The sequence below is a fragment of the Centruroides sculpturatus genome, unplaced genomic scaffold (assembly GCF_000671375.1).
Source record: "Centruroides sculpturatus isolate CEXI.00-Female unplaced genomic scaffold, Cexi_2.0 scaffold316, whole genome shotgun sequence".
Lineage (NCBI taxonomy): Eukaryota > Metazoa > Arthropoda > Arachnida > Scorpiones > Buthidae > Centruroides > Centruroides sculpturatus.
The window spans coordinates 655,146-680,293 of NW_019384641.1; the positions used below are offsets into that span (position 1 = coordinate 655,146).

At 29.8% G+C, this 25,148-nt stretch overlaps 1 protein-coding gene across 3 annotated transcripts in view; it reads left to right on the forward strand.

Moving 5' to 3' along the window:
• Nucleotides 1-25,148, forward strand: part of LOC111626012 (glycosylphosphatidylinositol anchor attachment 1 protein-like) — a 51,611-nt gene that overhangs the window by 16,660 nt on the left and 9,803 nt on the right. For all 3 annotated transcript variants that reach the window (XM_023369287.1, XM_023369285.1, XM_023369286.1), the window contains 6 exons: nucleotides 568-836; nucleotides 1,104-1,200; nucleotides 5,181-5,340; nucleotides 13,003-13,110; nucleotides 16,292-16,488; nucleotides 22,187-22,380. In XM_023369287.1, the coding sequence (XP_023225055.1) occupies nucleotides 580-836; nucleotides 1,104-1,200; nucleotides 5,181-5,340; nucleotides 13,003-13,110; nucleotides 16,292-16,488; nucleotides 22,187-22,380 (1,013 nt within the window). In that variant the 5' untranslated portion in view covers nucleotides 568-579. The remainder of the gene's footprint in view (nucleotides 1-567; nucleotides 837-1,103; nucleotides 1,201-5,180; nucleotides 5,341-13,002; nucleotides 13,111-16,291; nucleotides 16,489-22,186; nucleotides 22,381-25,148) is intronic.

The following is a 25,148-nucleotide window of genomic DNA, read 5'->3' on the forward strand; positions in this document are numbered from 1 at the left end:
TATTACATTACATTTAATGTTTATTTAAATCATCAACATATATTACATTACATTTCTACTTCAGATATACTAATAATACATTCTAATAATACTAATATATCCTAAAAATAGCAGATTGTCATTGGCAACGGCAAAAGAGTGGAAACATCATTCGCACTTGTTCGAAAAAAGTCCATTGTTCGTCTCACGTAACTGCCGAACGGAAAGTCCGTTGTTCGCAGCAAGTCCGTTGCTCGAGTCACGTAACGGTCAAACAGAAAGTCCGTTATTCGCAGCGTCCGCTATTCGAGACGTACGTTATACGAGGCACCACTGTATATAATTAAAGAATGTTGAAAATATTTATATAAACATCTTGAAACCTGATATTATTAATCATCATTGTCAAACAATTGCCATACATCAATTCTTTGGCATTGAAAATTTTAATTTTAATATTGAGAAAATGATTTTATGATATATTTAAAGAAATTTAATATTTTTTGAATTAAATGTAAATAAAGTTTTGGAAATATTTATGTATTTTTACATAATACTAATTTAAAATATTATTCTATATATTTTCAGCTAAGAATTTAAATGGGTTTACTAACAGACACAAGAGGTCATGGGAAGCTAGCTTCAGTGTTAATGAAGCACTGTAACAAAATATGCTTTCTTTGTTATGTATCTGGCATTATATGGTTTGGTTTACTAGCTTGGGAACCATCTAATAATAAAACATACTTCTCTGAAAATGCATTACTTCCAGGACTTGTTCAAAGAGAGTATAGTCAAGGAGGAGCAGCAAATATATTGCATGAGAGTTTACAGGAAGAAGCAAAAACTCATTCTAGGTGACTAATTTTGCATAAATAATAAAACTAGGATGTAAATTACTAAAAACTTTATAAATGGAAGACACAACAAAAATGAAAAAGTCTTCACATTATAACATTGAGTTTCAATGATGTGAATAAGATGATGTGAAGACTAGAATTTTTTTTGTTTTCATTCAGTCTTTTATAAATTTCATAGTTAATTTATGATCTATGATTTATATTATCTAATAGCAATTATAATTAAATGGAGATATATAAAAGATTTTAAATTTAAAAATTTAGTTTACCCTATGCCTGGTTGCAAGGACAGTTTCGTCAGTTAGGCTTGGATGTTTACACCCATAACTTTACTCTTCATTATCCATTTGGTACTAGACCTGTAAGTATTAAATTTCTATTGATATCTTTATCAAAAATAGTAAATTTAGTAATTCCTTAACTATTTTATAAATTTGAATTATTATTTAAAATATATCACAAATTTATAACAGTTCCATTTATTCCTAGCTGATATTTAATATTAAAGCTTTGTTAACATTTTTTATTTATTCTAATTGTATTTGTCTGAATATCAATTTTCAAATTAAATCTTGTTGTTGAATTATTATTTTGTTTTATTACAAAGAAAAATTAAAAATTATAATTAAAACTAAGTAATAATAATTTATTAAAATTAAAAACTGACTGACATTTACATTAAAATATAAAGTACTAGTAGCCCGGGACGCCCCCTAGTGGGCGTTGTTTACAAATTTCCATGAAGCACGGTTCCTTTGACTTTTTTGTTCCTATCAATATGCTCTACAGCTCTGTTGTAGTCCCAATGGTAAGATTAGGTGAAGAGGTGGCAGCCCCCAAACTGTAGCCCCCTGTGCGAACAATAAAGGCAAAGGAACCATACCCCTACTCGCGACCCTTTGCGAGATATAAACCCCTGAAATAATAAATTCCTGTTACAAATATATTGAATTATTTATATTGTTATATTGATCAAATAATAATTTATTGGCCAAATGAATAATAATAATTCATATTGTTAATTTAAATAAGAATTAAAATTGTTAATTTGAATGTTTGAAATATGACACACGATAGGGGTGCCTCTAGTGTCTGTTATCAAATGGTTATGGGACAAACAGACGGATACCCATTGAATGGGTTATATATATAGATAAATACATTGAAGCTACAAAATTGTCATTATTTTTTGTTGTTTACAATTACCAGTGACAGTCCAAAACAATTTTCATTTATGGAGACGTCCTTTTATTTGAGGCTCTGTCTTGCAAAAAAAAATGAAAAATGGATAGAAAGGTTCTCTGGTCACGATGCCAATGCCATAACTGACAACATGATTAAAAATTTTACATTCATCTATCTAATTATAATACCAAACCCTATAAATATTTGACTTTTGGAAATAAAATTTATCCAAACAAAAATATATGAGATGTAAAAAATAATGCCAAGTAAAAAGTTACTTTCTTAAGAGTTTTTCTTTTGCAAAGATAAGCTTGGTGCTTTGAAGCAAAATTAAAATATTAAAAAACATTAATACACACAAAAATCTTGTGGTACTGCTTCGAAATGCTGAGCTTATCTTTATTAAAGCAAATTCCTAAGAAAAAAATTTGATTGTTAACCAAATTATCATAATTTTTTACTTGAAGCTATTTTTTATATCTCAGATGCTTTTGTTTGGACGTCAGTTGTTTTCTGGTTAATGATTGCATTATTATGTCAAGAAATAAGACTGACATAACTGTACAGTTTGGTTGGTGCACCACAACACAAAGGTCGCAGACTGAACACTTTCAATATAACGTTATTCATTCTTATAATGATTTTACTAACAGAGTTCCAAAGATAAATTTTGATTAAATCAAATTTTTGTCCATACAAATAATTTTAGGTCAGTTTAAAATCCTTTTTTAATATTCCAACTTTGTTATTCATGCAGATAAGCTAATTATGATGATCTCCTAGTTTTCCATCAGAGGTCTGCAGATGTGTAGAAATACAACTGATTTGTACCTGAGTGATATTGTGAAGAATTCTTAATGCTGTGTTGTTGACATAGGATCCTCCAAGATTGGCATCAATTGTATATTGTATGTATTTTTAGTACCATGTCTTCGGTTTTAAAGTTGTTGATCATCTGTCTCTAGCTGGAATATTAAAAAAGTATTTTAAACTGACCTAAAATTATTTGTATGGTCGAAAATTTGATATAATCATTATAAGAAGTTTTAAAATGCATAAATTTGAGCTTTTGTTATTCTGGATAACATTTTGAATGACATTCATCCATTTCCATGCAATTTTATTCTTATAAGTATGAAATTAAGCAATAAAAATAAAATGGTCTATGAGGAAACCACTGTGAACTTTGACCTATCAACACAGACGTTTCACCAGCACTTTACTCATAATGAGAAAAGCTTAAGTTTAAAATTTAAGCTTTCTACACCTGGTACTTTTTTCTCTATGCGGGTCTGCAGTGCTGCATGAAGAAAAGAAGAAAATACAGCTTTTTGGTGATATTTGGATTTTTCATTGCTTATATTTCAGCAATCCCTTTATGGAAAAATCTGAAATTTTGCACACTAAGAAAACAAGTATCTTTCGAATGAGATATTTAGAATTGCTATAGGCCTTTGGAGGACAGAGAAATCAACCCCTAAAAATTGGCAATTTTGATTCCTGTATATATAGTCAGTCAGTGGCTTTTTCACTTGGCTGGAAGCCACAGCCATGATCTCGATTTTTAAAGCTTTTTTGTTTTTATTAAGATAATTAATCCAGTATTTAGTATTAATTAGCACATACTTTAATAAACAAATAAATAAAATTCTAACATTATCAACATTTACAAATCTCCTCTTCAGGAATTCAGTTTTGGAACAAAGATGACTTATTAGAATTGTACAAATTTCTTTTACATCAAATGCAATTAAATCAAAACAAGTCAGAAATTTTTAAAAATGAAATACAAAATAATTTTTTTCATTGGAATGATTAACATAAAATATTTTTCAAAATTAACAAATATTTGTTGAATACATGGGGTGGAAAATCAGTAGGCATTGAAAAATTGCTATAATTTCTATATTTCTAATGCAAAGACAATGAAAATTATTTGATGTGTACCTTAATAGAAATATGTATGCATACCTTAAAATTCAATGTAGGCAGCTGTGCCATCCACCAAATTCTCAAATGATGGGATCATGATTTGGATGGACAGCCACTTCTCTGTATGTCCACAACCTGTGAACCTGTGATCATTAGTTTCAAATTTTGAATCATTTGAAAAATTGTGATCATTCTGGATTATTTCCAGACTGACTGTAGCATGATGTCCCTTTACCATACATTATGATTTATGCACAGTAACTATTGATTTTCACACCTCATAGCATTCAACAATCTATATTCACTCTTGAACAGAGAAGCAGTTGTCCATCTTTTTGCCATTGTGTATGTGGCTTCTCTTGGTCACTTCCTACAAACTGATACAGGAATTATGAAATTCCACTGATTAAAGTATGTGTGCACATAAAGTTTATTACAATTGTATTTAGTGGGTTATACTCAGTTCACACCGGTGGCTGTGTACTATGCCTGACCAGAGTCAAGGTACAGCAACCAAAATAAAACTAAAATTAAATAAGTGTATCAATGTCAGTGTCTGTATTCAGGAATTTCCTAACAATATGGCATGTATTCAATATAGTGGCCTTCTGTAGTGTGATGTATGTATTTCTATTCAATTGTAATGTTCCCAGGCTTCTGTGTAGTGTGTGTGGTATCATACCTGTACAGGAGAGAACGACAGGTACAATAAGCACCCTATCCATCCTCCACAGATTCCTTATTTCCTGGGCGAGTTCTGAGTACTTGCTAATTTTTTCAGTGCATGTGTTTTGTACATTGTGAGTGTTTGGAATGGCTATGTCTATAATGTATGTGATTTTATTGTGTTTTTCAATGAGTGTGATGTCTGGTCTGTTGTGGTAAATTGTTTTATCTGTGATTATGGCTCCGTTGTAGTAGAGTTTGTGCATGTTGTTTTCCAATACTTCTGTGGAATGTATTTGTAGTATGGTTCGTGGATGTCTAATAATTTGTGTTTGTTTGCAAGCTCTTGGTGTATTATATTTGCTACTTGATTATTTGATTATGATTGTATTATTATTATTATTACAAAAATTATATCATTTTCTCAATGTCTAGTTACTTTCCGCCTACCCTGTAGTTTAATATGTGGATTCTGTTCATTTGATACTGTGTATAATGATATAAGTTAACTATAACAATACTGTATGTATTTATTAATGAAGTAATGATTTCTTTCAGAATTACACTGGAAAAAATTTGTATGCTATTCTTAGAGCTCCGAGAGCAGCAAGCACTGAAGCAGTAGTATTTTCTACACCATATAGAGCTTATGATAGTATTCATCTCACTACATTACCTGGTATTGCACTTATGATATCATTAGCAAAATTTTTTCAACGTAAGTAATTAATGTTTATAATAACATATTGCATAAATGTTAAATAACTCAAAATTTCTAAATTAATGTAAAGTATAACTGAACTACATAGGCTGTTTTTTTTTTTCAAGCTCCAACGGTCCATAAAACAAAGACAAGTGTAAATAACAAAATGAATTTATTACCAAAAGTTAGGTACAAACATGGTTACTTTTCGACACAATCACTGTGAAGGTTGAGGCATTTGTCATATCTGTGGATGAGCTTTCCATCCCCTTGTCATAGAATGTTGCCGCCAATGACTTTAGATGGGCACTAACATTGTTTTGAAGATCATCATTAGTCTCGAACCTCTGCCCTCCTAGCCACATTTTCAGTTCAGGAAAGAGGTGGAAGTTGTTTGGTGCTAAATCAGGGCTATAAGCTGGGTGTTTAAAGGTGATGAAGACTTCCATCTTTCAGACTTCCACCCAGTTTAAAACTTTTTAATGTGTGAAGATTTCCACTTCTTTCCTGAACTGAAAACGTGGCTAGGAAGGCAGAGGTTTGAGGCTAATGATGATCTTCAAAACAATGTTAGGGCCTATCTCAAGTCATTGGTGGCAACATTTTATGACAAGGGGATGGAAAGCTCATCCACAGATATGACAAATGCCTTAATCTTCATGGTGATTATGTCGAAAAGTAACCATGTTTGTACCTAACTTTTGGTAATAAATTCATTTTGTTATTTACACTTGTCTTTGTTTTATGGACCGTTGAAGCTTGAAAAAACCTGCCCTCATAGATTGACATACTATGAACTGATGATCTATTTCATAATGAAAGTATTAATTTTTAAACCTTTACTATGCTTTATTTTCTTTGTCACTTCCTACAAACTGACACAGGAATTATAAAATTCCACTGATTAAAGTATGTGCACACATAAAGTTTATTATGATTGTATTATTATTATTGTAATGCATGATGATTCTAAATTATTACGACAGTTTGTATCCTATAATTTTCCAACTGAAAACAACAAAATAAAATTGCCAACAGAATATGAAAGTGTAACTCAAAAAGGTTTATTTGACAATAGTACTTTGAGAAAGCTACTTGCATACTTTAATTTTTTCAAAACAAAGTCTGTTATATCAACACAATGTTTTAAAGAACTCAATGTGGAAAAAGATCTTACTTCAGGTAATTCCTTCTAACATTTGTTGAAGCTATTTCAGGAAATTGATAGTATCCATCACCAAAAAGGAGTGGGAAGACAACACTTTGCAGAAAGATGTTGATTGAATTCAGGAAGTATTTTTTCAAATCCCACAGAAATCAACTAAATAAGTTTCTTTGCACTTAGTATATAAATTCCTCTGCTATCCAAGAGTAGAGCATTCCTGTGAAACCTTTTGTAAGTCAGAATGGCATAAGTTGAAGAAGCAATTACTATTATTTTATGAGGGAAAATTTTTGACCATTTCAGACTCAAAATTAACTTAATAAATTATAACAAATAATATATAAAACCTAAAGTAATACTAATACATAGTAAAAGCAGGAATGATAAATACACAGTCTATATAAATAAGTAGAAATGTAAGTATAGTATAGTTAATGAAACTACACCAGAAGTATTCCAGTAAGTAATCTCTAATCTATGAAATTGCCCTTGTCTCAAAATTTGATCAAACCTCCAAGACTTCCTTTAAATTCCACTTTTTCAATACTTTCATCACTATTATCCATTCTTTCTGTTTCAGCTTGTCAAAAAGACTGGGTGATTTTTTCTTTAGAAAAGATAACTTAATGGAACTTCAGACTTTTATTTGTATACCCATCAATTCATTCACACCATAAATAAACTTTCCATTTTCTCACTTGGCATTTGCTAATGGATGCAAAAATAAATTGACATAAAGCATAGCTGTTCACACACACAGTTTAATGTGGTACTGATCATAATCCCAAACACTGTAATCCCAAAGATTGAAATCCTAAAAGATTAAAATCTCAAAAATATAATTTTGGGAATAATAATAGTAAATTTTTAAAACTAAATTTAATCATCCAAACATCATCATGTTCAGATGGGCTACCTTCTTTTACCAAATCTCCTCTTCAGGAATTCAGTTTTGGAACAAAGATGACTTATTAGAATTGTACAAATTTCTTTTACATCAAATGCAATTAAATCAAAACAAGTCAGAAATTTTTAAAAATGAAATACAAAATAATTTTTTTCATTGGAATGATTAACATAAAATATTTTTCAAAATTAACAAATATTTGTTGAATACATGGGGTGGAAAATCAGTAGGCATTGAAAAATTGCTATAATTTCTNTCAACTTTCTTATTTTTTTTAATGTGTTCTAATATATTTTTAGCTTTTTCTTATTTGTTATTTATTTTATTGTCACAGGGTTTATTGTTATGCAGAGAATAGAGATTTTTTGTCTTACTCAGACTTTTCCAATTGTAATTAAAATAAAATAAAAATAAATAAAAAAAGGCATTTATTTACATTTTTAAACAAAATTTATTTGAGAAACATATAAACACTTGAGAGAACACTTCATAGCCTCTTTTATACATATTACTTTTATTAAATATTAAATAACAGTAATAGTCAATATATGTGAACTTGCATAATATTGTGTATTATTACATTAATACATAGTAGCTAAAATAAAATATATAGAATTACAAATTATAAAAATCAATGCTGAAAATTTTAAATAGTGAGGAAGAAAATAAAAATATCAACATACGAAAAAGCATATTACATGGAAAGATTAGTTTCACAGAGATAGTCTGTAAGAGCTGGCCAACTTTCACAATTATTAATTATACTTTGAAGTCTTGTTTTGCAAAGAGTATCTGCTTTTTTTCCTTTTAGGGCATAGTTTTCTTCAGAGAATATGCTCAAATTCATTTTCTAAATAGCATTGTACTTTTTGAAATTCTTCAATGATTTGATATACACCAAAGTGAGCATTTCCTACTAAATTTTTTCATTTTGTGTCATGCTTCTATGTTGTTTTGGATATGCAGAAATCCATTCTGCATGCACTCATATAAAGACCACAAATTTTTCATTAGAAATTGATATTTTAGGCATTTCAGGATTATGACCCAAACCCAGTTCAAAGGTATGCCAACTTGATGCTGAATGTAGGTTTTCAGGGAACAAGTTTGGAGATACCTCTTGCTTTTCAGAGAGCACAATATCTCTAAAATAGCTCACTGCATAACAAATGTTAAATGTGATTTTTGCTTTTTTTGTGTTTTTTTCATAAAAGTGAAAATAAACTTTAGATTTCTTTTGGTTAGCAAGAACAGGTAGTAATATAGATAAACCTTTCATAAAAGCAAATTAGTGTAAAATAAACTTTTGTAAAGTGTGTAAGGTTCCTTGACCCACTGTAAAGTCTTTGTGCCAAATGGTTTCTATGTCTTGCAGTGAAAGACAGGTGTACTTGTACTCACCTTTCTCATGATCTGTAAGGATGACATGAAAAGTTAGATCGTATGGGGAACAGTGGTACTGGACACAGATTTGCACTGACACGGATCAACAGTGACACTCGTGTTTAATGAAACAATAAGGTCATGCTTACAATAAGTACAGTGGAGACTTTTGACACAAAGGATAACTCATTGCTGCTATCAAAACATCAGTTATTAAGAATGTCGAGGAGCACCAGGTGAAGACATCCTGACAAACACCACTAGAATATGATTTTTCACTTGCAACCATGGAAGGGCAGTTCCTTTTTTTCATGACCACGTTTAGGACAATCTTCTGGTGCCAACCTTGGGAGGATGATCTTTTGATGTCGACCACTCTGTGTCCTTGAAAACCTGGGCTTTTATACAATTTTCCCACAAAATTCCAACTTCTGGTTGGTTCGAACTGTTGGTTTCCTGCATCCCCTTGGTTCCCAAGCTGTTGCTAGGACCATGGGGATGTTGATCACACTCTATCTCCACTGATATGGACCACTGTCCTCAAAGATAAGGTTACACTTCTTCTTGAATGATTGTCTTGTAAATCTCAGAAAATGTGTTTTTCTTCTCTGAAAGGGAAGAAAAACACATTTTTGGTCAACTGTATTCGCAGCTGCACCTGTAAGGTTTTGGTCGCAACTTCCTCCAAGGAAGTGTTTGCTTTCTCACTATACCTGGTATTGGGTGACCACAAAAATTTTGATCAGTGTTACTTCCTCTTTCTCCCTCATGATCTGCAACTGGAATGTGACAATTAAATTTTACAGCACCCAATATCTGTCTCCCCAGTTCCTAGCAGAGGAATACAGGTGATATACCCATCTATTGATGTTGGTTTGACAGTCTGTTTCTTGCATCATCAGGTGAGGTCCCAGAATATCTATACATAAATGACTGTTTGGAGGGATTGTAGTTTATAGACATGTTTATAGCTCAATGTCTATAAACTGCAATTGTGCAGGCTTTACATGTGGAAAATAAGACTTATTTCTAATTTATTCAAGACATTATGTTAAAAATTAAAGCTGATAAAAATTATCTATGAAGTTAGAGATTTAGTACAGTCGACCCCCCTATAATTACGGTCCCTATAGTTACGATTCCTATAAAACTACGAAAAAATTGCTACCGGTATCCGTAAAATATAGTAAAAGTTCCCTATAAACACCTCAAACGTCATCGGGAAGCCGAACTACTTTCCCGCCGTCCGTAGCGCCACGCTACGGAGAGATTTCTATCGTCTGGACAGTATTATATAAATTATATATAAATTAGGTACTGTACATATAATTATATATTAATTATATATAAATTAGGTACTGTATATATAATTATATATTAACTTATTGTAACTTTGTTATAATTAAATATATAATTTCCGCCGTCTAGCGTGGCGCCACGCTACGGAGATTTTTACGCTAACTATCGTCTGTCAGTATGTAAATTAGGTACCGTAAGTCTAATACAGTACTGTAATTTTATACATTTCTTGTGAAAGAAACATTTCTTATTCAACGGCGATTAAAATTATTTATATTAATGATGTCTCCGAAGTTCTACGAAGTTTTCACAGAAAAATAAGTTGTTAGAAATCGGCCGCTCTTTGCTGAGCTGTTCCGCGACGAAAACAATGTTGAGCAATGGCAATGTCGAATGGTGACACTCGGTAAGTAATCCTACAATTTTTTGTTTATAGCGTAGTTTATACGGATTATTCCCAAAAAATATATACGTATTTTGGAAATGTTGAGTCGGATTAGTCTAGAATCGATTAATTTTATGGAAGAAAATCTTTCAAACAGCCGTAGTCCGTAAACTTGACACGTGTCGGGTTGTGATTGGAAGGATTCGTAAGAAATCGGATTCCTAGAGAATGGAACGTATCTCTATCTTATAGGGGGGTCGACTGTAATGAAGAAATGCTTTGATTATCAGAGAGGATAAATCATCATAACTGCAGAATATTGGGATCAAGATATCTTCACACCATTTGAGAAATTGAAAGAGATTGGCCAATGGTGAATTTTAGTGTACACTGGGTGATTGGATAATGAATACTTTTGTGAAAGATTTTTATGATCGGACAATGAACACATGTTTGGATAATGAACACTTCACTGAACAAACAGAAAAAGAAGCAATGAAAATAGCAAATACCGATTGATTTTCCCTTGTCTTCAGGCAACAATTTGAAACTTTTCAGAGTGCTGGAGACATCAACATCGATGCTCAACCTGGAATATACTGATCAGATAGTATTCCTCCGAACTTTGAAACTCTCCCTTGTAATTCTACCCTTTTATTTTTCTGACAGAAACAATTCTTTTATAGTATTTGCAAGACTGTCAGGCAGGCACTCATTAAGTTTTGTGTTGAGTTTTATTTTCGAAAGGTAAAATAGCAAAGGTAGAGAGTGCGCTGAAAATATCTGATGTTGCTGGACAATATGGCTTGACCAAATGTACAGTAGGGCACAGTTCAATCTTATCTCAGAAAGATACAGTATAATCAAGAAGACTCAAGCAGCTAAAGGAGTAACAAAAATCACTTCTGAGAAATAAAAAACATTGAAGAGCTCATAATGGAACCTGAAACAGATTTGACGACAGAAGGATGCTCTTGAATGGAGAAGTTTCTTGGTGTTCTTCATTCAAGGACTCTTGAATGAAGAACACCAAGAAACTCAGCGAGTTATGTTTTATTATGAAAAAAGGATTAATGCCGATATCTGCTATTAATTAAAGATCTTTTGAAGAAGTGGGGATGTCAGATCAACGGTCTTATAATGGCATACAAACCAGGTTGAGGTTAATAAGCTTGGGGATCTCTACAATTACAATGCTATTAATTAATTATGAAAATCCTGAGGAAGAGAGAAAAGCAATAGACATTAGACAGATTCTTTAACCCCACAAACAAAAAAACATAACTAATAAAAATGCAAGACTGCGTATATGTGTATTTTTATTATTACATATAAATGAATGTAGTAAGAAAGTGTATATTTTTTATTTTTTGGGGTCTCCAGAACGAATTAATCAAATTTCCATATAAACCTATGGTAAATTGATAATCGGTTAATGAACAATTTGGATAGCGAACAAAGTCTTGGAACGGATTATGTTCATTAACCAATCACCCACTGTACTTTGTTATGCTTGGAAATTTTTGACATTTTTTACTTTGCAGAAAAAACAGTGACAGTGGTGACAGACATGTTACAGTAATATTTTTATCCCAGGTCAGCTAAATGTATTACAACAAGATAGTGACTGCTACTTTGGGCTTTTATTGTCTGAGAATTTCTTTGCATTCTTGGGCATGGTGAACTGATTCTGTTTATTTTGTGCTTGCCCAATATTATATCATATGATTTCTCCCCATGCAAATATGTGAAGGGCATTGTTTACAAGACTCCTGTGACTTGATGAATTGAAGCTTAGAACTGTTGCTGCAATAATACATACACAAAGAGCATGTGAGGTAGTTATACTACATCTGTAGTTATACCATGACTTTGATCCAGCATAGCACTAGATACTGACATTCATTCAATACATACATACATACATACATACATACATACATACATACATACATACATACATACATACATACATACATTCTTTCCAAGGAAAAATAATCAAGTTAGAGTGTTGAATTTACTATATGGCAGTAATATTGCTGTCAGTTAATAAAATGTATTAATGCCAACATTACTATTCCATTTATGAGTGCCATGTCTTTTCAGTATATATATTAGAATAATTGTTATATCTTTTTACCATAAATTTTTAAAATATAATAATTATTATTATTTTCAGAATTATTTCCTCCTAACACCTTGCATTTTTATACATGAGATATGGAAAAAATTATAGTTTTAATTTTTGTGGCTTTTAGTATAGTAAATCATAACAGGATAGCATTTATGTTATAAAATCAAATTCTGATAACTTTCTAGCAGATGATTTCATTTAAATTTAAAAGTATTTTACACTTTCAGAATTACTTTCAGTTATGATATGGTTTGAGAATATTTTTTTGTTAAGGTAATATTAGGTATAATTTATGTTTGATTTTAGCAAAACCAAGTCTTTTGCAAGTTAAAATAGTTTGGCTTTGCTCAAGTTTGAAACTTTATAATTTTATGTTAAAATGTTCTGTTGATTAAATATTTCAGGTCATACTTATTGGGCAAAGGATATCATATTTCTGATAACTGAACATGAAATGGTTGGATTTCAAGCTTGGTTAGATGCTTATCATGAGACTCAAAGTGATCCAAATAGTAAGTTTTTAAATGAAATTTATTTTGTTGAATATACATACTTCTGCTTCTTTGTTGTCAATCAACTAAATAGGTTTTGTTTATACATTATTTCAAAATTATTAGTGTTCTAATAATTTTTAAGATTATTATAAATCATTGTAATTAAATTTAAGTAAGAAACTGAATTATTTTTTATTTTGATGATCTTAGTTATAATTAATACATAAACCAATAAAAAGATTTACAAAAATAAATATTCACATTTTCTCTGTTGTTTTTGTTCATTTAAATTCATGATTCACATTTTCATAAGAACTAATATTTTTAAACAGCAAAAAAAACAAAATATGAAAAAAATTTATCATTATACATTTAAATTTTAATTGTGAAGGAAAATTAGTAATTTTTATGTTATAAAATGGCATAATTTAGGAATTATTTTTTAAATATCATATTTCTTTCATCTTAAGATTCTCTAAAGTTTGAGATTAAATTATAAGATTTTTACAAAGAAAAAATGAGCCAGTAAATTAATAAGAATGAAAGAATGAAATTGTATTTTTTAAAAAATCATAATGAGATGATTTAGTGAAGTAATTGACATTTTAAGTTTGTTTTCATGGTGTCTACTGAATACTAAAACTAAAAATGTGTGACTGCCTATAAATTTAGCCTGACCAAAAGTATCATACTGGATTTCATAACTAGCATCTCACGTACTTGTAATGTGATGATTGAGTAAAAATCGTTGTTTAGAAAAGAACAGTTAACAAATATATTATTATATAATACATGTTTTTATTATTGCTAAATTATTAATTATTTCTGCTAAATTTTTATGCTTTACAGTAAGTAGAGTAACCTAAGCACTTACATATCATTTAAACATGAAGTCACAATTTCTAAATTACTCAATTTAAAGATAGTTTAATGGTTAGACTTATGACAGTTATCATTCTCATGATTTTCTTTTAGCTGCTGCATTCTTTTTTTATCAGTTCTAGCTATAGTACTTCAACATATAAGAACAGTTTTTACTTCTTAGCTTGTAATTTCTGCAGCTTCAGTTAAAACACTAGCCTATGATTTCTTTTCCTTTCTTCATTTGTAGTTTCAATTTTCTTGTTTCTTAATATCTTAATATACTCCTCTCTTCAACTGATTTGCATTATGTACAGAAAAAATCAAAGATTTTGTAATGGGGTAGGAATTAATACCATCTTGGTTGGCAAGAGTATTATACACAAGTTTACTTGCTATTTTTTTTTTTTTTTTTAAACTCTTTTAGCCCTTTGGGCATCAAAAAGACTCAGCAAACCATTATGGGTTTTGCCAGGTCCACAATGGAGCACAACTGGGTGGTTAGGGTTGGGGTCAAACATATTCAGATAGACAATCCTTTGAAAAATTCCAGTTGTTTTTGACTTGTCTGGATTTGATACCATGCTCCAGGACAGTAGGCTTAACCACTAAGTCATACAATCATCTACTTGCTGCTAGCGATTCCTCACTCAGATTTTAGTGAAAGGAGTATTGCTACTACATGCCTTGTTACAGAGTGTACATAATTATAATTCCTGCATCTGTCTTGTGATAACTATACTTCACAACTTATTATGTTGTACACACACTTTTGATACAATGGAAATATTGCCAGCTTAACTGGAAAAAGACCTGATTATTTCACATAGTGTACCTGCAAGGGGGCTGCCCATAGCTACCCCTTTTTTGTTGTGTGTAGGTAAGGTGTTACCTAAAGACCTGATTTACTGTATCAATTTTGATGAGGCATCAAGCAAACATATAAAATTAAAAATTCATAACAGTTTTTATATTTTATGTTTCAAAGTTGTATAAGTTTTGGTCCGTTTTTAGCTTTCAGATTAATGCGAATACAGTAGTTTTTCTTTCCTTCCTATCAGTGAAAATGCATAGAGTTTTCTTATTCTTATGCTATATTTAGATTTTAATTGTAAAGAAAAATTTAATTTGCATGTTATAAAAAGCCATAAGTAGGGACTTATGATGATCAATAAGTTTGAAATCAGATTATAAATTCAGTGATCAATTTTATTAATTTCGTACAACTTTCAATTTAGTAAGTTTTGAACTAATAAAATTAATTAACAAGCTAGAAATACAATACAAAATGTCATGAAATAGGTAATGTTCAGCAACTCTGTTTTTGTGCTATTCTGATATAACTCTCTGAATGCTGAATTATAATATTGTCTTAAAAGCATTTTAAACATTAAAAAAAGGAGTTGAAATGCTCATTATTAGTGAAGTTCATTTGGATTGATATGACTACTGAGCAGTATAGCCAAAGATGTTTATTATTGGTTCGTTGTTTATGCTTGTAGTCTACTTGCAATGATTGATGGTATTTTAAATTTTGGTTTTATTCTGAAAAAGAATTTAAGATTAAAATTATTTTCCATTCTTCTCTTAAATTTTTCTATTTTCTTATTTCTTTTGTTTTTCATTTCAAATAAAGATGAAAATATGTATGTATGAAAATTTTAAAATATTTCTAAGATTAGCTTTTTTAAAACTAATATTTTTTTTAATATTATATTTAAAAATTGTTTTGTCCTTTGGTTTTTCTTTACATATCTTCCTTTTTGATTCTCGTTATCTTTAATGTTTGTCATTTGGTAAAATCTTTTATTTTATTTGTTGACTTTCTTCTTTTAAGTTTAAAAATAGTGACAATTGGATATTTTACCTTACCTGTGACAGTAAATATATGCACACCCCATGCATTGTTGTCATAAACAATAAAAAAGCAGAATCATTTGCAATTTGTAAGGAAGCATTTTTACTAAACAAAATACTTCATTCGAGCTATTCTTTACAACAAAAATCTGTACATATACTGTAACATGCATCTCAATGTTTGAGGTAGGCTCCAAAATTTCCGGCCTAACTATATTTTAGACATTATTGAAATAAAATAATGATAGTATCAGATAGCACCATCTGTGAATATGGACTAATAAAACAGTTTTTCTGTCAATTTGTATAAGTTGCTTGGAAACATTTATTTTAGTTAGACTTGTTGTATTAATTTGCATTTTGTTCACCTCTTTCAGGCCAATATGCCATTATACACAAATTGAATAGAAATATAACTGTTGTTTATAAAAGTTTGTTTCATCAATAAGAAAATTTTACAAATAATTTATTTTCTATTTAGTTCTTGACTGTGGATATTTAGAAGAAAAAAGTGGTTCCATACAAGCAGCTATTAATTTAGAAATTCATGGAGAAAGAATATCTCATTTTGACTTGAAATTAGAAGGTTTAAATGGGCAATTGCCAAATTTAGATCTTGTTAATCTTGCAGTTGAACTTTGTTCTAGGGAATCTATACCTGTTACTTTTCATGATCAAGTAAGTACATTTATGAAAAACATTTGATTGTTTAAATTTAAATCAATGAATGCTAATACAGTTTATTGAAAAGATGAAAAGAAAGTGTGAAAATATTTTATTATATATTGCATTTTATATTGTATTGCATCAAATTGATTCACATGTTTGACTAGCATAAAAGTAATAAGTGTTAGATTATTATTATTTGAAACAAAATAAAATGAATTTAATATTTGTTACATTCAAATTTTCTATCAAATTTATGTTGAAATAATTTTCAAATTTTTAAAATTATTTAAAATACTAAAAAATTATCACATAAGAAAAATTTATTGTAGTATTTTCATAACTGTAACAGCAAATACATAATTATGCGACTATTTCAAAAAATTCAGTGCTAGCATAGTGCTAGTTTACTTAATGATTTATTATCAACATGATATGTATATAATGTTGCATATATCTTGCAGTAAATATCACATGACTGCCTAACTTATAATCATATAATATAATCAATTTCATAAATCAGTTTTCATTTGAATATTTATTTATTTTTTTGGAAATATTATTAGAAATAATTTTTATTTGTTTGTATTAGAATTTTTAAAACAGTGAAAGGTTGTTTACTAATAGTTTTGTTTGTACAAATTTTTAATTTGCATATATTTCTTTTTCCTGTGGATGATGTGTGTTGGTAAATGAAGGACTTAAATGGTAGGCTTTTCTGCCAATCTGAAATATCTTACATACAAATTAAACTTTTATTTTGTTAAACTGGTTAATGAACTCAAATGTACATTTTTTCAAGATTTTAGCTTTGCCAATAACTACAGTAGAGTATTGCATTTTTAAACATGGAAGGAATATTTATTCTATTTTTCTCTTATTAATAAATATACATAAGAGAGAATATAAATATACATAAGAGAGAATTAATTTTCTCTTATGTATATTTATATATATAATTTTCAACTTCAAAATTAATTATATATGTAATTTATACAATTAAATATATAATTTTCAACTTCAAAATTAATAAAAGGCAAAAGTGTCTACACTTTTACCTTTTATTAATCAGTATTATTTTTTATTGAATTAATCAGTATTACCTTTTATTAATAGATATATCAGTTTTTATACCCTATATCTTAATGTGAATTAGAATGATTCAAGTGTATTTTTGTAATTGTGATTAACATGTTTAGCCAATATTTAGAGTAACTATAACTTAGTCAAATTTATTAATCTTAGTTCTTTATGATTGTTTTTTTTTTTTTACTTTTCCAGCTGTTATATTTAACAGGAAAAGTATAGCAATCGGTCAAAAAAATTATCCCCCAGATTTTTACATTTCTTGACCTAGGACACCTTGAAATGTTGAAAAATCAAAAAAATTGGATGTAATTTCTGAATGTAGTAGTTTGTGTGTGTATGTCTGGAGGGGCATGATTTTGTTCACCCTTTTTGAAGCTTAATAACTCCTGTGTTTTTTGTTGAAAATTTCTGAAGTTTTTCAGGGAGATTTGTGTATTAGGGGATTGATGCTATTAAATTTTGGTGATTAAAGATTGAGTGGTGAGGAGATAATGGGTGTTGTGTGTATCTTCAGTAGGGTTGGACTTATTGACAATTTTACTCAATATTAGTATTAACAACTTTTTATAAAACTCATCCCTACCCTCAAAATTAAGCTTTTTGCTATTTTATAATAATTAAAAATATAAAAAAGTTTTTAAAATAAAATACGATAACAGATGGCACCGCCAAAATTTTAAATGTTGCTGGGAAAGTTGAGCAATTTGTTGCTGGTTTATTTGTTTTAAAGGCGTTAAATTGGATGGTAAATTGAACTAATTGGCACTTAACCTTGTAGTTTTTCATTACTGTTAGTAAATAGGTAATGTAGAAAATTTTAACTGTCATACCATTTTTTTATTTTTTTTAATTTTATGATTCAATTGAAGTATATTATTAAATTGATTAGAAACTATACAACAAACAGTTTCGTATCAGTTTAAATGTTCTTTTTGTCCATGGGATTTAAAACTACATTAATTAAAGTTGATTTTGTTATTCATGTTATATGCCATGGGAGTAGGCTTTGTCATGAAATTTTCTTTTTACTTGATTCAGTTATGAAGGAAATTTGTTAATGTTTACTTTGCTATCCATTTTGTTAAGTTTTCGAAAACGAGGCCGTATATATGAATTGAATTATTTCAATTCTAAAATTTTCTCCAGAATAGAGTTGAGTTAGCATGACTGTTGTTAATGGGAAAAGTATGATGTACAGGGGTAAGATACTAGTAAAATTGAGAGAATTTTGATGAAAAATTGCAGCCCAGCATTTTGATGTCACAATAAATAATTGCTTGTTTTCTTTACTAATATCTAGTTTATCTCTAGAAAATTAGATAATAACGAAAACAAAAGGCCAAATAATCTTACTGTGTAAAGCTGAAAAAACTGGATTCTTTCTTCTGTCACTGTATGCCAAAAACAGCCACTAGGGGCACCCCTAGCTATTATTTAAATTAACAATAAATTCAGTATATTATTATTTCATGCAGGTTTTTGTGTTTTTGGCTGCATTTTAGTAGGGTACGCCATGACAAATGTGGGGTCCCAGACGAGGTTTGAACTTGAGTAAACCATGAAATTCTTGCGCGACACAAAATGTAAACAATGAGACTCGGAATGGTTTGAGTATGTGTCAAACTGTCTGTCAAGGTCTTAGTGGAAGACAAACTCTAACACGAGCGCTCATAAACAGGTAGATCTTTGACATGTGTGTCTATAAAATGTTGACCAAGATAAACCTTTCGAACAAAAAAAGGGAAATTTTTGATAGATGAAAGATGAAAATGATCGTTAAATTCTTAGACGTCAAAAAATGGTAAATAACGGCCTGAGTTATGAGTGCAGGTGTTATTGTTTTATAAACAGTCGCTGAGCAGAGTCGACAAAGAGGTATCAGATGGACACCTCGAATCGGACCTTTCCCACGACCCGAAAAAGTTTCGTCTTGCACCTGGAGACAAAGGAGAGACCAATCCTGGAGACAAAGGAGAGAAGCGAGGAATGGGACGAGGGACCAATCCGAAATGTGAACAGTGGGGGAAAAACTATAAAAATCGGAACTTCAAGGTCGAAAGGGAGTCTCCTCTGGATTAAGCCTACCGTTGTGATTTAGATTGTGTTGTGCAACCGCCGATCACCCAGGACGCCACAGCTTAACAACGAACATCTGTATTGTTTAGTGATCCTTCTCGTTTGCCCGGGCTGCGACCGATCACATGAACTTTCGCTGTTCACAGGAGCACCGAGATTTTGGAATTGTCCAATATCGATGTAAGCATGAATTCAAACAAATAAACGGGTTTTATCTTGTAAAACACTTGTACTTCATTTGCCTCCTTCGCCTATCTCGCGTCAGAATGAGCCTAAGAGAAACCACATACGCGGTTTCCCTTAGGCTCATTCTGATGCGAGATAGACTTTATTCCCCCTTAACGTCGGCAACCTTACACAAATTCAGAATATTATTATTTTTATTTGTAATAGGAATTTGTTATTTATACCACGGAATGATACCGAGCAGGAGTTGCGGGTTTGAGTCCCACTCTGGGTCGATTCTTTTAATTCCAGTTAGTTCTAAATTTATTTAAATTATTTAATTAAAATTATAATTATTAAATTTAGCATGAGATGGTGCCTAACACCTAACTCTAATACCAAATTATCTTAAATTATTATTATTATTATAGCTGCTTCTAGCCCATTAATTCGGCTTTGGTTGCTTTAATTTAATAATCTTAATCTTTGTTGTTGTTTTTGCCCGAGCAACGCCAGGCTCATCTGCTGGTTAAGTATATATACATATTACATGTATTTCCCTTTTTAGTTATTTTAACTGTTTAATTATTTTTATTTATTGTTCTGAGATAGTGTATGACTATTCTAATATTCCTAATAGCATCCCAGTCTGTCTCTAATGTTTAAAATTGTTTAAGGCAAACTTTTTGAAGATTATTACAGGACAATTTTAACACAATGGGCTGTAGAAAAAGTAGAAGTAAGTTGGAAACAACCAGTAATACTTAGAAGCTGGTATGATGTTAAGAACATAAGGATTCTGGAATAATGTTTTATTTACATATTAAAAAAAGCATCTTAACATCATTAATGTGCAGTACTCAATAGAACAGAACACCAGTTGGAAGGGATTATTGGAAGCAAGAAATTGGGAGGGTATAATTAAATGTTTACAAGACAGAAAAATAAAGGAGGCAGTTTGATGTAAGAAAAGAGTGAAAAGTTAATATCTTAGCTGCTGAGAAGCAAGGTTAATACTGAGTTTTTTCTACAAATTTAGAAAAAAAAATGTGTAGTTTTAAATATTGTTTGATTTTCAAAAATGGTTGGAAAGTTTGAACAATGACTGATATTTGTTAGGAAGCTGAATTTGTACTAATACAGGACATAACAGTTTTTCATAGTAAATTTAAACAGTTGGCTACCTGAAATAAGCATTTAATATCAATAATTATGTAATAGGACCTATGTTTTTATTTTCATTCGATCTGTCACATTGTATGCAAGCTTGAATATGAGTTTCATAGATAATTCACTACTATCCACAGAAGGCTTTGGAATGTATCATCTGTAGATACAGTTGTCCCATTGTATTTGGTTTTCAATTTTGTAATATTTTACTAATAATATTTTAATAATAATCAAAAATAATTTTTAGATTAGAGAAGAAATAAAAAGATTAAAAAGCTGTTTTTTCTTTTTCCAAAAGTACTGTAACTATACATGATACATGTGGTGAACTCTATAGAGTAAGCATGTACGTATATGTTCTTCAAGTTTGTCTCATTATAGTACACTTGTAAATTTACAGACAAACATGAAACTTTACAGATTGCTGGCAACATATGTTTTCAGATCTAGCTTTTTTTTTCCATGTGGTTTTTGTAAGTTTCAGAGATTTAGCATAGCATTTTCTAGTGTAACATGATGTATAATGGTTGTTCACACTCACTGTCTCCTTTCAACAATTTGAAAGGAGACAGTGATTATTTGTTGTTATTCTACTGATTTGATTGTGTTGAATAACTTCAACACAATCAAATCAGTAGAAGAAAATATTGCTAAGTTTATTACAAAATATTAATTTTTTTTTTTGTAAATGTTATAACTTTTAAAAACAAACTCACTCTGGGAGAAGAGGGAGCAACTGGTAAATCCACTCATCAAAGGTTAAAAGATCTTAGTGCTTATAGGTCATGAAAGAATTGTAAATATAAAAAAGAAAATCAAAATTTTTTAAAGTATTTTTTTACTTCATTCAGAAGACACTTTTCTAAATGCTATATTTCCAAATTGTTACCCTTACTAAATATTATCAGAGAATACATACGTTTTGAATTTTGTTCACTTATCATATTTTTTCTTTTTTTTAGTAGTTTGATTCTTTATCTGTTTAAATGATGCTTGAAGCAAAAATTGCAATGTATTGAATTCACTTATTCTGTGTAATGTTTTTTGTTTATTTATTTGAATTTTAAACTCAATCTGTTGTGTCTTGAATAAATTTAATAGAAATAAATTTTTCAATTAATATATTGGTAATCAGAGATATAATTGGATGAATTTGATAGAACAAAATTAATTAGCATCTCAAATTTATTTAGAAATTTTCTTTTAATAGAGTAATCCTCCAGAATCAATTACATGGAAAGGGTGGAAAAAATCTTTTAGAACAATGCTTTCCATGATGCTTACACAGAGCACAGGGTTACCTTCTGGGGGTCATGGACTTTTTCATCGTTATACAATTCAAGCATTAACTCTTGAAGGGAAAACAGATGGATCTACTCTAATAACTTTTAATCATATGGGAAGGTAAATAGTTTTTAATTTTTTTATTTTAGTATTAATAAATTTCTTGCACATGTCATATTCAATATTTTACTTTTAAATGATTAATTTATTCTAACAATATCTTTATTAAATAGATCAATGATTGTAGAATTTACATAATAAAGCCTAATGTTTTTCACTCAAAAATCTGGGTTCTCTGTTTTTATTCAAATGAATATTTATTTAGGCCATATTCCAGGAATAATTTGACATTTAATCTAAGCTAATCTATATCTATTTGAAAAATTTTAATCATGCAAAAATATTTAATATACAGTAAATATGCTAAATATACTAATTTGTAAGTATAATTTTGATCATATTTCAGATAAATATGAATATATATAATTGTTGCTGATATTTAACAGTCATACTAGTTTGAATTTTTCAGCATACCAAAATTAGTGCTAATATTTAACGTTTTTTTAATGGATTTGTTATTGACAATTGATTAATGTAATCCTATTTAAATACTAATTATAAAATTATTTAAAATTTGTTGAAATATTTCTTTCATAGGTTATATACCAAAAATTTTTTGGTATTGAACCTATAATATATTGAAATTACTCAAAAATAATTTGCAATAATAGTTTTTCATTTGTCTGAAATAAAATACTTTATTTTGTCTTATTTTATGTAATATGTATCTTACATAACAATTTTGCTACTTTTGAAAATTTTTCTGAACTTGAATAATATACATAACATATAAAAAAAAACATGTATATATACTATTTCTGTAAATCAGTGTTTCTCAACAGGGGCGATATCGCCCCCCTGTGGGCGTTTTTCCATGTTGAGGGGGCGATTAGTAACAATTTATATTTTGGGGGGCGAAAAATAATTTTCTGGGCGATATAGTAAAACATTATATTAAGAATAATTAGAAATTTTATTCGTTATATTGTACAATAATTAAACAAATAATATTATACTAGTCACTAGTCTATTCAATTCAGTACGAATTTGGCGTTAGTCTTGGTCCTTGGCATCGGAATTTTGGAGTGAAGAGGGCGATAATAGGTAATGGTTTTATTGAAGGGGGCGATACTACGTTGAAGGGGGCGACGATTCATTAGTGGTTGAGAAACACTGCTGTAAATTATGTAAGATATGTGAATTTGTGACTAAACTTTAATAAATCAAATTTCCATATTTGAATGTTTGTTCAATATTAAAATAAATTAGCCAAAATATAAGAAATAAAAAATTTGATTTATTAATTTTGGCTAATTTATTTTAATATTGAACAAACATTCAAATATGGAAATATGATTTATTAAAGTTTAGTCACAAATTCACATATCTTACATAATTTACAGAAATAGAAGCATCTCTGTAATATGAATTAAAAATTGTAAACAAAATTTTATTTTGTTAAAGTAGTTTTATACTATAACAACTTGTAACTGCTTGGGTAGTGGCTTTTTGCATAATAGCATCTATCAGTTTTGGATCTTTTATCTACTTCAATAATGATGATTCCATTTTCATTACTAGTATGTTGAGTGCATATATTTGATTATTGCAAAGATATAATATCAATTCCAAATGTGTAATCAAATGTATTTTCACTGGCTTTTGTTTAGCAATAAATTGTCTTTAAGATAATGAACCTCATCTCTTTCAAAGGCAAATACATACAAAATAACACTTATTTGAAACAGTTCAGGTACACACATTGCATTTTATAATGATATGATTACATCAGTTTATTTCAAATAAGCCAGTTAAAAAAAGTCCAAGCTCAAATAAGGAATTTTTTTTAATTATAATACATAATCGTAAATTAAATGCAGGTAATCAGTAAACCAAAAATATAGCTTAAGCCCCTTATTATCTCAAATTTTGTGTTGCAAAATAATGTGACATTTTTATTTTATTATTGTAAATTATGCAATTCCAATGACAAAAGCAACCATTTGGATGACTTTTTAATGTAGAACGTCCAGATAAAAGCTTTTTCTTAGCTCATCTTACACACACAATTAAGTGAATTTGAAAAAGGCCAAATTACAGCTTGGAAAAATGTTAGAAATTGATCTCACTGATTTGCTTAAATATTACATTCCTCTCATGCTCTTAGAATAAGAAGAACTAATGCAGCTAGTTTTGTTTTAAAACATGATAGATAAATTACCCAGTTACCCAGTGTGTCATCAAGCAACTACGCACTGTAAAAGATACCATCAGTACATTCATACTCTTAAGGTGCTAAATGCCAGATTTATTTGCAGGATATGCTAAAGGAATATGGTAATGTGAGCTCGCGGATTTTTACGGGCGTTTTTAAAATTCTAAATTTTCTGTTAATTATCTTTGGAAAAACCCGAAGAATTTGAACTAGATCAGATTTCACCGATTGTATAATGACTAGCTGAGGAAGTTTACAGTTAGGTGTGAAGAATGCACCGTCATCGTCAACAAAAGTCAATCACATGACAGTTTTCCCACGCTAATGATATAAAAGCTTGAATCTCCAGAAGCTCAGGGCGATTTGTCATAGGAAGTTGTACTTTGTGATAGTGCCCACCTCGACTCCCGAACCTCCATACAGCGGACATGATCCAGCTACAGAGAGAGGATATCAGCAAGAAGACACGGAGACACCACACCCTTCCATACAGACGATGTTCGCCAAACTCTCCCTTCCACCGAGAGGTATTTAGGGGTTAGAATTTGTAAAAGCGCTCTCTCTCAAACTAGAAATTAAGTCAGTGACATAGCTACGAAATTCATTGCCAATT